This window comes from Priapulus caudatus, unplaced genomic scaffold (assembly GCF_000485595.1).
Source record: "Priapulus caudatus unplaced genomic scaffold, Priapulus_caudatus-5.0.1 Scaffold269, whole genome shotgun sequence".
Taxonomy (NCBI): domain Eukaryota; kingdom Metazoa; phylum Priapulida; class Priapulimorpha; order Priapulimorphida; family Priapulidae; genus Priapulus; species Priapulus caudatus.
In genome coordinates, this window is record NW_014577330.1 from 253,326 (window position 1) to 266,252 (window position 12,927).

Genomic DNA, 12,927 nt, shown 5'->3' on the forward strand with positions numbered 1-12,927 from the left:
TTGAAAACCTAAACTACTGAATTTCCTGAAACATGTCTACATAATTTCCTGGGAACTGGAAATTGGGATTTTATTTTACTGGGAACTGGGATATTGGGTGTTTTTTGCTGGAAAAGTGGGAATGTACCCCCCCCCCCCGTTCCCCCCCTCCTATAAAACAAATGGTAAACTCCTGTAAATGCTACCGCAGAAGAGGAAACGAAAGTAATAGTATACAGGTTTTTCCTGTGAGCTAGCATGCAAACAAAAAGCTCCCGTTCTGAAAGAAACACTCTCGCCTAGCAACAAGGTCAACCCAAGATTATTGCCATCACCTTAGTCCTATATACATCATTAGTGTGAGTGCCATAACAATAGCACGCAGTGAACGAACGATACAGTACGTACGTTAACTACGGATGTTCCAATGCTAAATGCTATGATTCCCAAACGTAACATACGTCCTGAATTGCAGTGAAACGTAACCGTGTCCGGCCAGCTTGTTGTAACTAACTAGTCTGCATTAACTGCCCTGCGTTACTCACCATCGTTTCACACAAAACAACTGCTCATGAGAACATTCACCCAGATGAACACTTGTATTCCGAATTCGCCCGATTCACTATATGTTACTGTGTACTCCACTGCGGTACAATTCCTTACGATACTTTAGAAGTATTTCGATCTGGTAGCATCAAGTCGACGCGAACACAGGAATTTTATGACCATATTATTAACATGTTCTTAGATAAATTCTTACTTATAAAGATCCTCCTCCTGGAGAGGACGATGTTGCTCTGGACTTCTCCTCTGTCTCGAAACCACCTTCTTCTGGTGAGCTGATCTACTGCCAAATACAATAAACAGAATAAACAGAACTCCGGGCTACGATTGTTTTTGTCCCTTCATTTCCATTTGTTGAGCATCTGGCACGATTCTACCCCAGTTCACCTACAGTACACAATGGAATTGCATTTTTTTATCCGAGCCACTGGTGGGTAACCGAAACTGACGAGTTTAATTCTGCTCATAGATTAGCTGTGTAACTTTTGTAGCTGTTTGACTGGTGAATGACTCGTAAACACCAAGAGCATTTCGATGTATTATAGCAGTCCAGTTTTACAGTCTCACTGTCACAGGAGACGTAACTAAAACAACATGCTGACTAAATGCTAACTAAATGCTAACTAAATGCTAACTAAATGCTAACTAAATGCTAACTAAATGCTACATAACTAACTAGAAGTAACTAAATGCTAACTACATGCATACAAACCTGGAATGATATGATTTCTTCTCATCTAATTGGTCGGAATATTCAGCATCATGATCGTCAGCGTATCTGTTGTCTGAAACAGTACAGTTGCTACGTTACAGCCCACACACACACGCCCTGCATTATGAAGTTAAAAATATTGCTCAATAATGCCTTTAAGGGGGCTTATGTCGGGCTTGCGAGCCGACTCGACTGAAAGCAACTGGAAGCGATCGGCAGTGACTAGTTGCGTCCAGTTGCCCACTGTTCTATTCCGAGCAACCAGTGGCGGCCAGTCGCAGGCAGTTGCGTCGCAGTCGACCAACCTAAGCACTGCAGTCGCAGTGAATTGCAGCCAGTTGCTTCCAGTCGAGTCGGCTCGCAAGCCCAACATAAGCCCCCCTTTAGAACACCGCACAGACAGAAGAATGGTATTCAAAGATCACGAGTCATGATTAATTTGTGAAAATAGTCAATTAACCTGCAGTAACAATACCTGCATCTGACCTCACATGAGAAAAATTACCCATAACATTAATATTTGACGAGAGCATCTTAGATATCAGCCAGAACGATTATACAGACTTTTATTTTCTCGAGGTACCAAGCCCATAAAATTTCAAGATTTTCAGTCGTTCACTAAACATTTTACGAAATGCACGCGTTCTCTTTCTCTCAGGTTTATCATCGCAGCTTCTGACAAATCTTAGATGTGTCTTAGAATCTCGATTTCCTGACGAATCTAAGATGCGTCTTAGAATCTCGATTTCCTGACGAATCTCAGGTGTGTCTTAGAATCTCTAATTTCCTGACGAATCTTAGATGCGTCTTAGAATCTCGATTTCCTGACGAATCTTAGATGCGTCTTAGAATCTCTAATTTCCTGACGAATCTTAGATGCGTCGTAGAATCTCGATTTCCTGACGAATCTAAAGGGGGGCTTATGTTGGGCTTGCGAGCCGACTCAACTGGAAGCAACTGGCAGCAATTCACTGCGACTGCAGTGCTTAGGTCGGTCGACTGCGACGCGACTGCCTGCGACTGGCCGCCACTAGTTGCTCAGAATAGAACAGTGGGCAACTGGACGCAACTAGTCGCTGCAGATTGCTTCCAGTTGCTCGAAATCCAGTTGCTTCCAGTCGAGTCGGCTCGCAAGCCCAACATAAGCCCCCCCCCCTTAAGATGCGTTTTAGAATCTATAATTTCCTGATGAATCTCAGATGCGTCTTAGAATCTCGATTTCCTGACGAATCTCAGGTGCATCTTAGAATCTCGATTTTCCTGATGAATCTTAAATGCGTCTTAGAATCGTAATTAATATTTATTTTTATTTTTATTTTTTTCGACCAATCGTCACCTTCTTCGCTCATCTCCTCGTCTTCGTCGATGATGGGCTCAGCAGGTCTGCCGACAAGGCTGCTCGCTCGCGGCCGCTCGGCTATGTCGTCGAGACTGTAGCTGCGCTTCAACTGACTGATGACCGCAGTCTGACCCTGCAGTGCGCACAGAAGTAAACACGTGTGTCACAGCAGAGAGAGAGAGAGCGGATAAACAAAACCAGACGACGCGTCGGTCGCGTGTGGTTGGTTACTGTACTCGGAAATGATTATTTTTACCGCGATAGAAATAATTCGCTCGCGGTTAAATTAGGGCCTTCGAGGTAAAGCATATGATCACGTCTGAGTCGATATTTAATACGGCTTTACTTTCGGTACGTTGCGACTCAACCCTGATGACATCTCGATGCGATCGCGGAGGAAGGGGCTGCCGGGGCCGTAGAGTTTTGCTCTTAGGACGCTGTTAGCAGATTGATGCCGTAAATTACGTGCAGTTAAATGCAGGTTCTATCTATCGCGTTTCTAGGCTACTGAGTGAGCAAATTAGTATCTGCGCACGGGAGTATGACATAGCGATGGTGATCGCGTATCCGGACGTTAATCAATAGTAAGCACCTTGCTTGATACTGATAGTGGCGTGAAATAGCTACTACTGATATGAAAAGCAAATGCGTCATGCTGTACCAGATGGGATAGTCACGCAGAAAGCGCATCATACGTTGATCCTCTACACATACTCGCTCTTTCTCTCTCTAACAATGTACATGATTCATATAACGAACATCCGTGGAATGCACGAGAACATTACAGCTAAACTTAATAGGGAAATAGCATCCAAAGACCTTCGTCTGCTGACTCAGAGATACAAACATTACTGTATATCAACAACAGCTGTGACTATATGCAATATCTGTTGACTAAGCAATGTCTAGGTGGCTATTCGGGGTGACGGCAAAGCCTACAAATGGATGAAGTACTCACTAGTGCAGCCACGCATTTACCCGTATGCTCAAAGGTAAACTTGAGTCGGAAGCGAGCGCTTACTGTAAGCCTGGATAAATAGGCAAGGTCTTTGCCAATGAAGCCAAATATAGAGCGCCGTGCCAGCGGGGGGTTAGAGACTTAGAGTGTGATGGACTGACTTAGCCTGCACGAACAGCTGCAGAGCTAGAGTTTTAAGTGCTCTACAGGCAACACGACATATATTTACCCGACTTTGGAACTCGTACAACGAGTGACTCGTCTGTCCCAATGCAGCGTGAGTGAAAGAAAACAGTATCGTTACTCCACGGATTGACCATTCTCATGAGTAGCTTGAATAAATTGCATCAAGCCTCGAGACGATCAGCTGACATATTGTTCCCACGTGCATACGTTTTATGTAGTGTGCTTTTATGTGGCCATTATGTATTTAAAGGACATAAAAATCCATTTTCCATTTTCAGGTAACATTTCTCTTCCGTTTCTTTTTCTAGCCACAACATTTTAAGGATCTGCGTGCCACGTAGAAGCAGTATTCGTTCTATATCATACACGAGATTACACATGTATTTATCAATCTTACCTTCATGGCTGTGTGAAGGACAAAGTTAGAGGCATAGCTGATTCCTCTATGACTGATGGACCATAGTGCTGAATAACCTTGATCTCCAGCTCGTGCTATTAATTCGTCTATCTCCTGCAATAGCGAAAGCAATGCACAAAGTCAAACACATGGTCTGATAATTATAACAGTGCGCTGTTGCAGTGGGATAGATGAGGAGTCAATGGTGGTGGCAGTGGTGATGATGATGACGATGATAAGTGATGATGATGATGATGACAATGGTGACAATGACGGTTATGACGATGATGATGACCTTTGAAGATGGTGGTGGTCATAGTGTTGGTAGCGGCAGGAGTGGTAGCAACAGATATTATTATAGATTCAACTAGAAAGGGCAGTTGTCGCCAACTACATGTATCCCCTGTGTTCGCCCCAAGATGTGTAAGTATACGAAGTTTGGTCGCGCTAGGTCAATTAGGGGCCGAGTTATAGAGCGGAAGGGAAATATGATCAAGGTCAAGGTCAAATAAAAGCCGCAGTGACCTGGTTTTGGTACGTGACACACATTCTCCCCAAGATGTGTAAGTATACCAAGTTTGGTAGTGCTAGGTCAATTAGGGGCCGAGTTATAGAGCGGAAGGTAAATATGATCAAGGTCAAGGTAAAGGTAAAACAAGGTCGTAGTGACCTGGTTTTGGGACGCGACACACCTTCTTCCCAAGATGTGTAAGTAGACCAAGTTTGGTAGTGCTAGGTCAATTAGGGGCCGAGTTATAGAGCAGAAGGGAAATATGATCAAGGTCAATGTCAAGGTCAAATAAAGGTCGTATTGACCTGGTTTTGATACGTGAGTCGTGACACACCTTCTCCACAAGATGTGTAAGTATACCTAGTTTTGTAGCGCTAGGTCAATTAGGGGCCGAGTTACAGAGCGGAAGGGAAATATGATCAAGGTCAAGGTCAAGGTCAAATAAAGGTCGTATTGACCTGGTTTTGATACGTGAGTCGTGACACACCTTCTCCACAAGATGTGTAAGTATACCAAGTTTGGTAGCGCTAGGTCAATTAGGGGCCGAGTTACAGAGCGGAAGGGAAATATGATCAAGGTCAAGGTCAAGGTCAAATAAAGGTCGCAGTGACATGGTTTTGGTACGCTGCTCACCTTCTCTCCGAGATGTGTAAGTATACCAAGTTTGGTAGCGCTAGGTCAATTACGGGCCGAGTTAGAGAGCGGAAGGGAAATATGATCAAGGTCAAATAAAGGTTGCAGTGACCTGGTTTTGGTACGCTGCTTACCTTCTCCCCAAGATGTGTAAGTATACCAAGTTTGGTAGCGCTAGGTCAGTTAGGGGTCGAGTTATAGAGCGGAAGGGAAATTCTCTGCGGCGGACCGAGCGGCGGCGGCGGCTGGGGAGACATGAAACCATAGTATCCCCGCCGACTTCGTCGCGGGGGATACAATAATTCAATACATTCAGGAAGCTCAATAAATACGAGTATAAATATAATTTTAGGAACATGAAAACACAGAAAAAATTTCAGTGAAGCCAACAAACAACGTATCTCTACTACATTTGTTTTTTCGTTGCCTCTTTCGCCCGTTTATAATATATTAACCATATTATGTATATGTTTAGTTTGATATTGCCATCTTCTGCCAACTATTTTCTTTTTTACCTTTTCTCTTTTGTTAAGAGTTGGGTGAAGGAACTTTCTGTAGAGGAAGCTAGCGCCTCGAGTTGCTGGTGACAGCAGCCACAGCACGAACACAATCTTAATCTCGTAGTAAAACGGCATCCTGTAAAGTAATAACGAATACTGCCAATTTTGAAGAGAAAAACCCTGAAAGTTTGTTATCACAAACCGGTAGAGTAAAGTAAAGTAAAATACTGGTGATAATGGGTTCACGAAAGAAACCCTGATTGCAAAAAGCAATAAATATTGATATCAGGTTGGTGCAGAATGCACCAAGTGTGTATGATATACACTAACGCTATTAAAGACGTCACTTGAATGTCATATAGTATATACCGAAACATAACATACCAAAACGACACCAAGACATCTGCAAATGTTTCCACTGCTGTAAACAGTGCAAACACTATCCAGTACATCATCCATTTAACCTGAAACGAAAAACTCGTGAAATTACCACTACTATTTATACTAACATTTGACCCTTGAAGATTAACATTTACACAGACATTGGCAGACCGCATAAATAGACAGAAAGACTGAGAAATGGGGATGCAGACATGTCTACAGTAATCTCTGCAATACGGGCTTCCAAAGAATCGTATTCAACCAATTCAACATGTAAAGAATGGCAACGAAAACATGGTTGTTGTTTTTGTGTGTGTGAACTTATTCTACCGAGCAGTGCACGTAACTGCAGCCACACGACAGAATGCCCCTATTGTGGCAGGGGGGATGGGTGAACGAAAGCAAACGAAAAACTACTGCAGTACAGTAATAACTTACGAGGTACATATCAGAGTGAGAAAACTTACATATTCGTTGACGTTTTTCGTCTTCACCGCCTTATATGACGCGTACGCGGGGTACAGGGTGCCCAGCAGCAGTCTGGAAATCAAATACACATATCTGCATATCGTCGGATGAAGCAGAAACAGAACTAGCTGTATGACAACCAGCTTAGTGTACGTGATGGTTACCATCGTGACGCGAAAGACGCCGCCGAATCTTGCATCCTTCTCCTCGGACGACACCGGGAAGGAAGCTACCTCAACTCCATGTTCTTTTGCAAATTGCGTATGCGTTAACTGTATTTGCCGATGCGTCACACACACGCATGCACACGCCCTCGCTCACGCACTCGGCATTGATCTACGGTAAACCGCCCAGAGGGCGGCAAGTTAAATTTTGCATGATACACACACACGTGCTCTCGCGATCGTCCCTGTTCGCGAGCGCATTTTTTCCGGGAACGCAGCGAAGAACGGGCGACGGCACAGAGCAGGTTTTTAATCCGTAAAAAAACTCCAAAGAAACCGCATACGCATGCGCGGAATTCCTCACGGTCGGCAAGGCCTGTTATTATAATCACGACGTCAAATGCGTTCGTGCGTGCGTCTGCGTGCGTGCGTGCACGCGTAACCAAGTTCACGCGCACGCTGCTGCTATTCAACTGCTGTCGGTCGGGCAAGCCTCACATCATGCTGTCGTTTCGGGTGTCGAATTTCGTACGCTGACGGGCCGCTATCGGCACCCCCAACTATAAGAACGCTAACGTTTCCACGCAGCAGGCACCATCGGCGCACCGTGGGCGCACGCTCGGCATCAAACGAGTTCTCTGCTCATCGTCAGGGCGTTACCGCGGACGGCAACTCTTTACTATGCGGGGCTAAGGCATCACATCACCGTTGACGTATACGCACACACCCCCTTCTCGGCGCTTTGCACGGTCACCGGAGCGAGGACGGTCGCGGTTCTTTGCACGAGAACGGTTGGTTATATATACGAGGATTCCACGTTCGTCCGCTACGTAAACCACAACCACATTTCCAGCGAGTCGTAGAGAAGGAAGGAAGCAAGGCGTTAGCGGAGAACTGCTCGGCGATGCACGGGCGTTAGATCTATATGTGGCAGGAGATGTGGGCATCGAAGCGCCGCCGACGCGGCCAGAAATTATGCTGCGGCAGAGGTTTATTTTCACTGCGAGCCCTTTCCCATCTGCGGATGGAAGTCTAGACGTCTTGATCAATAACCAAACACTTCACATACTCCTCAGCGAGTTCTAAACTCGGTTCTACTTGCACGCGTAGGACGGGGGGGCAAGGATTTGCGCGAACTATACATTTACTCGCCGAAGCGATGCGCCACACGATGCGACAGAGAGGACAGGCACAGAATAAAAGACGCTAACACACACGCGACAAAATACGGTCACCCGTCACCGACTCATCCATTCTTCCACTAAACACGCACGAGGTGGCGTAGCCTGAAAGCAGAGTTCATCCCGGGGATCAACATTAGAACAGCTGCACGAGTTTATGTGCATCACATAAATAACCTAGCGGGCGCGTGCCAAGAACTCGCGATCATGTGCTTCGGTCACACACCACACATGATATACAGCGCAGTGATATGAGGTTACGCCATACCACCCCCCTTCCCTTATGATACCAATACCAATGATCGCCGCTACAATATATCACAGCGAGTGACACCGCCACGCCACACACACGCACGCACGCACGCAGTCGCGCGCACAGATTAACACAGGGTTCCCACAGATCACCTGGAGGGCCTGGTGGAGGAGATTCACCTGGAGTGAAATTTAATGATTTTTCCAAGACTTTTCATGACTAAAATTTCCGAATTTAATGACTAATTTGAGAAGATTTTGCATATAATAACGAATCATACACAGGGCACAGATGCATCAGTCAGTGCACAGGGGCGCAAATCAAGTCAAAGTTGGGGGGACAGACGTGGTTCAAGCGTGTGCGAGGGAGCAAAGGGACCGAGGGGGGAGGGCGTGGGAGGGGGTCTCCCCCTCCAACGGTAAGAACTTTTTAATGACTTTCCCCATTTTCCATGACTTTTCAAGGCCTGGAAAACCAAAATCCATTTTCCATGACTTTTAATGACTTTTAATGACCGTGGGAACCCTGGAAAAATATTACACCTACACATCTTACGTGGAAGCATTTATATATTTAATGATATATCCCCTTCCTTAGGAACGACACGATAGAATAATCGACACCAAACTCAGCAATCGTATCCAAAAAATTTGTCTAATTGTTTGATGGGATAATGAGTGAATATATACCTCACCGCCTACAGGCGGTCCCCGTACCACTTTTACGAGACACGCGCAATTGTATTACATTTAGAATGCAACACTGTGACACATACTAATCATTTCTGGATTGAAAAAAGTAACACAGTGTGTCGCTCGCTACAGTTCGCTTTCCGAGATGTGTGGGAGGTGGGTACACGATATGTCAAGGCAGCCGGTCGCCACACTACGCTTAAAGCCGCACTATGCGCATCTGCACGCTAATTTCTCCAGTACTAGACTAGCAAATATTTCGTCTCATGCATAATCATACTACCTTATGACAAAATAATCTTCCTCCCATTTCACTGCGCGTTGTCTTATAAAAGGCATTTAAAAATACCTCCAATGTTGTTCAAATTCTCCGATGTTGTTGACACTTTCGCGTTACCCTGCCAAGCAACCGCACAGCGGTGCTGTGGTACAGCGGTACAGGTGTAGCGAAGATAAAAACATGTGACGTCACCTAACCGTTTCTTGGCGAAATTGTTTGGTAAACAATTTAGCGTTGGCGCCAGATTACCAGATTTCGCACCTCTTTCTTGTGGGTTTTAAGCAAACGCGCAGTGAAATGGCAGGAACTAGAGTTTATTTTGCCATAAGGTAGTGTGATTATGCATGACACGAAGTATTTGCTAGTCTAGTACTGGAGAAATCAGCGTTTGGATGCGCATAGTGCGGCTTTAACATCGTCATCTGCTCGTAGGTACTCACTGCTAGCGGAATAAATAATTAAGTTGTAATGAGATTGTCTACAGTCAAGCAGCTGAAGCTTCATTAACAATAGCTAATGAAGGCTTACGTCACTACTGCTCACATCACCACAGGGCTCATGGTCATGTAAAAATTCGTCATTCGGTGGTACATGGTAAAACGCGTATATAAAAATGCTTACACAAGTAAATATTCAATTCTTCGAGACACCGCATGAAAATTGGGATAATTCATGGCAATATTTCATCTTTCTCTATTACTTGTAAATTAGTTGTTTAAATCGCCCGTTACTCACGAATAAATATTTTTTGCAGTCTTATAGTAGCCAGGAGCCTGTGGCACGCATGTGCAAAGAAGCCAGAGTAAAAAAACTTCCCATGCCCTACATATGACATCAGACGCAATAGCATGTTACAGAACCCGATAAAATTAAAATTAATAATTAAATCAGCATTAATCAGTTTGGTTAATTATAAATTAAATAGCATTCGATAATTTTTATCAGGGAATTAGAGAACCAGTCTTTGGCTAGATGTGACATCCAGTCGTAGTAAGACTCACCCGGTTTTTAAATGCCAGTTTTATCAGTATGCGGCTAAAACTTGTTTTATTTTAAAATCGAGCAATTCAGTCAATAAAATCTTTTAATATATATATATATGGTCAAAATCCATTGGGTTGCAAACGCAATTCTAAAAAAAACGTGTGGTGGAGTGCCCCCTCCCATTCTACTACATTCACAGGTCTCCTCTCTTCCACAATTCCTGGACGATCTGCAGCCGGATATCCGCGCGAAGCGCTCAAACGCCGCGTAGCGGCCACTTTTGCAATGTCGCTGCCCTCTACCCAACGCAAGTATTCCGGTCCTTTCTAGGAGAGGCTTGAAGCCGGCTTTTCGATGAATTGAGCAGTTCTGCCCATTGCACGAGGGATCTCACTACCCAGTTATGTAGAGACAGGCTAGAAATGCTGCCACTCTTTCGTAGGCTACTAGGCGCGCTTTCTTTTCTGTAATAACGGAGTTTTTTGTTGACATTGTTAACAATATATAAGCGCTCATGCGTCACGCGTTGACTGCTGAGTTCTCAGAGAATCCTGATATAACTAGCGAATCTTCGTCCTTCGCGCCTATTCGTCGATAATGTACACGCCGCGGTACGCGTCTCATGTCAGCCGTTATCTTGCTCATCGTATTCCTGCCATAGTACCCCCCACCCCAACCCAAAGCACTTCAACATGTGGCCAGAAGTGCTAACCGGTCGATCATCCACGTGCGAAGCCTGGAAACGCGTAAACTTCTGTTCCGCGAAGAATTCACCGTGACTTCACGGAGCTGCTCCACTCCGGCTACGGCGCCAACAGCGACCAGAGAACTATCGATGTCCCGAATACCCGAAAATCAGCCGTTCGTGACTCGTGAATTGCTCCGCCTCGTTCCCCCTGCCAGCCCCCCTCCGCGCTCCCCTCTCCCCACCTCGCCCCCCCCCCCACCTGACCCCCACCCGCCGCCCGCCCCCGCCCCACCCCCAACCACCCAAAGACCTCGACGCGACTCATATACGCTACCTACTATACACCTAACACTACTCCCACCCCGAACTGCCGAGCATACAATTGTACTCCCACACACACACCACTACGAACTCACCCCTCTCACTCATATACCCACACCCCACCACACGTCACCAATCATACCCAGTGATTAGTAAAGAGTAACTCAATCCCCCCAGACACCACACACGTTAACTAGCTACTAAGTAGAGGGATACTAGTCTCAAATATACCCTATAATCCCAGTACATAGTAATACACACGGAGGCCTAATCAAGAAAACTGCTGTACCCGGTAGCAGTAAGTTACTAATATTACACACACGCACCGCACACCCTCAATGTTACCTTGTCTACTATAGCTCCTACTAAATACCTAATAACACATATAATGCTAACTACAAACCAACATCCTATTCTACTACCACTACTTCAACTGCTCTCACTATACGCCCCCCCCATACGCTCACATCACTACTTCACACTCACTATGCACCCCCGAGTTTCACATCGCTAAACTGTCCCGTCGACACACCTCACCCCCCCCCCATCACACACGTCACACAACCCCGACCCTCTGCCTGCTGCACATTCCCTCCGGCCGCCACCGTCCTCGCACGCTTACCCTACATATATACCATACGCAGAGAGAAACCCCGTGCTGCAAAATGTCGCTCGACGCTCCACTTCCTTGAAACCACAGCACCCCAAATACGACATACCACCCAGCTCACAGCTTTCCATCTTGGTCGTCTTCTCCTCGATACAACCCACCGTAATTGCCAGCCTTGTTTTATAAAAAACATAATCGCCTCTGCTTCGTAACCGACGCTGCCTGTCATGGCGAAATCACAAACAGACTGGACGAAATTCTTGGCGTTCCCCCGCCAAACCTTGCCCAGTATGGAAATGCTGCTCAGCCGCCAACCACTGCAACGTTTTTGCAACCGTTCCATCGCGCAGCGCTCGTACGCGAGTTTGAAAGCAGTGCGCCGCCCTGCCCGCCGCCCGCCTATAGCCCATAGACTGGCAACTCGCTTCCAGTCCTCCTCGGCTTAGCTTGAGTCACTCGCCCCAATGGTTGCGAGGTGGGAGGAGGTCTTCGCAGTCTATATTGGCCTTTGCTCCTTGCTTAGGCCACTTTCCATAACTGGGCAAGGTCGCGAACGCCGAAAGATTTCGTCGAGTCCTTTCTGTGATTTCGTGTGAACACAGCGTAGGTACAAGCAGAGACATTAATGTTTTTTATAACAAGTGAACACATGTCACAGCCCAAATTCTCTGCCGGCTCTGTGTCCCCACTAAAATTGTGGACTGTTCGCGCAGCTATGGATGCGTGCCCGGCGTAGCATTCGGACGGCACGATCCAATAGCTGCCAGCGCATGCATACTGTCGTAGGAGGCGTCCCCGCGTCGGCGTGCGCTGCTTGCCGCGTGAAGCTGCGCGCAGATCTGCGCTCAGCACTCTCGGGTCAAACACCTTCTTCTCGGCAACGCTTCTCTATGTATCCCGTCTCATCTGGATGCAGCTGTTCAGATAGCGCTAACAGCATAGTAGGGCCTCTAGGCAACATTTTGATGAGCTATCATGTGTTTATAATGCATGTCATAAGATGCATATTTGCCATGAGAGACACATTAATTTATCAGCCAATTAAAGATATGTAAGTACTAACCATAATACGCAACGCATTTAAATGTGCCAACTATGAATGCACTAGTAAGTACCGCACGATTGC

General features: G+C 46.0%; 1 protein-coding gene across 2 annotated transcripts in view; it reads right to left on the reverse strand.

The window, feature by feature from the left end:
• Positions 1–12,927, reverse strand: part of LOC106808352 (receptor expression-enhancing protein 1-like) — a 29,299-nt gene that overhangs the window by 3,018 nt on the left and 13,354 nt on the right. The window contains exons 2-8 of one of the 2 annotated variants that reach the window (XM_014811041.1): positions 6,628–6,700; positions 6,164–6,243; positions 5,795–5,915; positions 4,136–4,249; positions 2,592–2,727; positions 1,256–1,328; positions 740–823 (exon numbers count right to left, since the gene is read on the reverse strand). In XM_014811041.1, the coding sequence (XP_014666527.1) occupies positions 740–823; positions 1,256–1,328; positions 2,592–2,727; positions 4,136–4,249; positions 5,795–5,915; positions 6,164–6,243; positions 6,628–6,700 (681 nt within the window). Of the gene's footprint in view, positions 1–739; positions 827–1,255; positions 1,329–2,591; positions 2,728–4,135; positions 4,250–5,794; positions 5,916–6,163; positions 6,244–6,627; positions 6,701–12,927 lie in introns of both variants that reach the window. The other variant, XM_014811040.1, reaches the window with a different exon arrangement.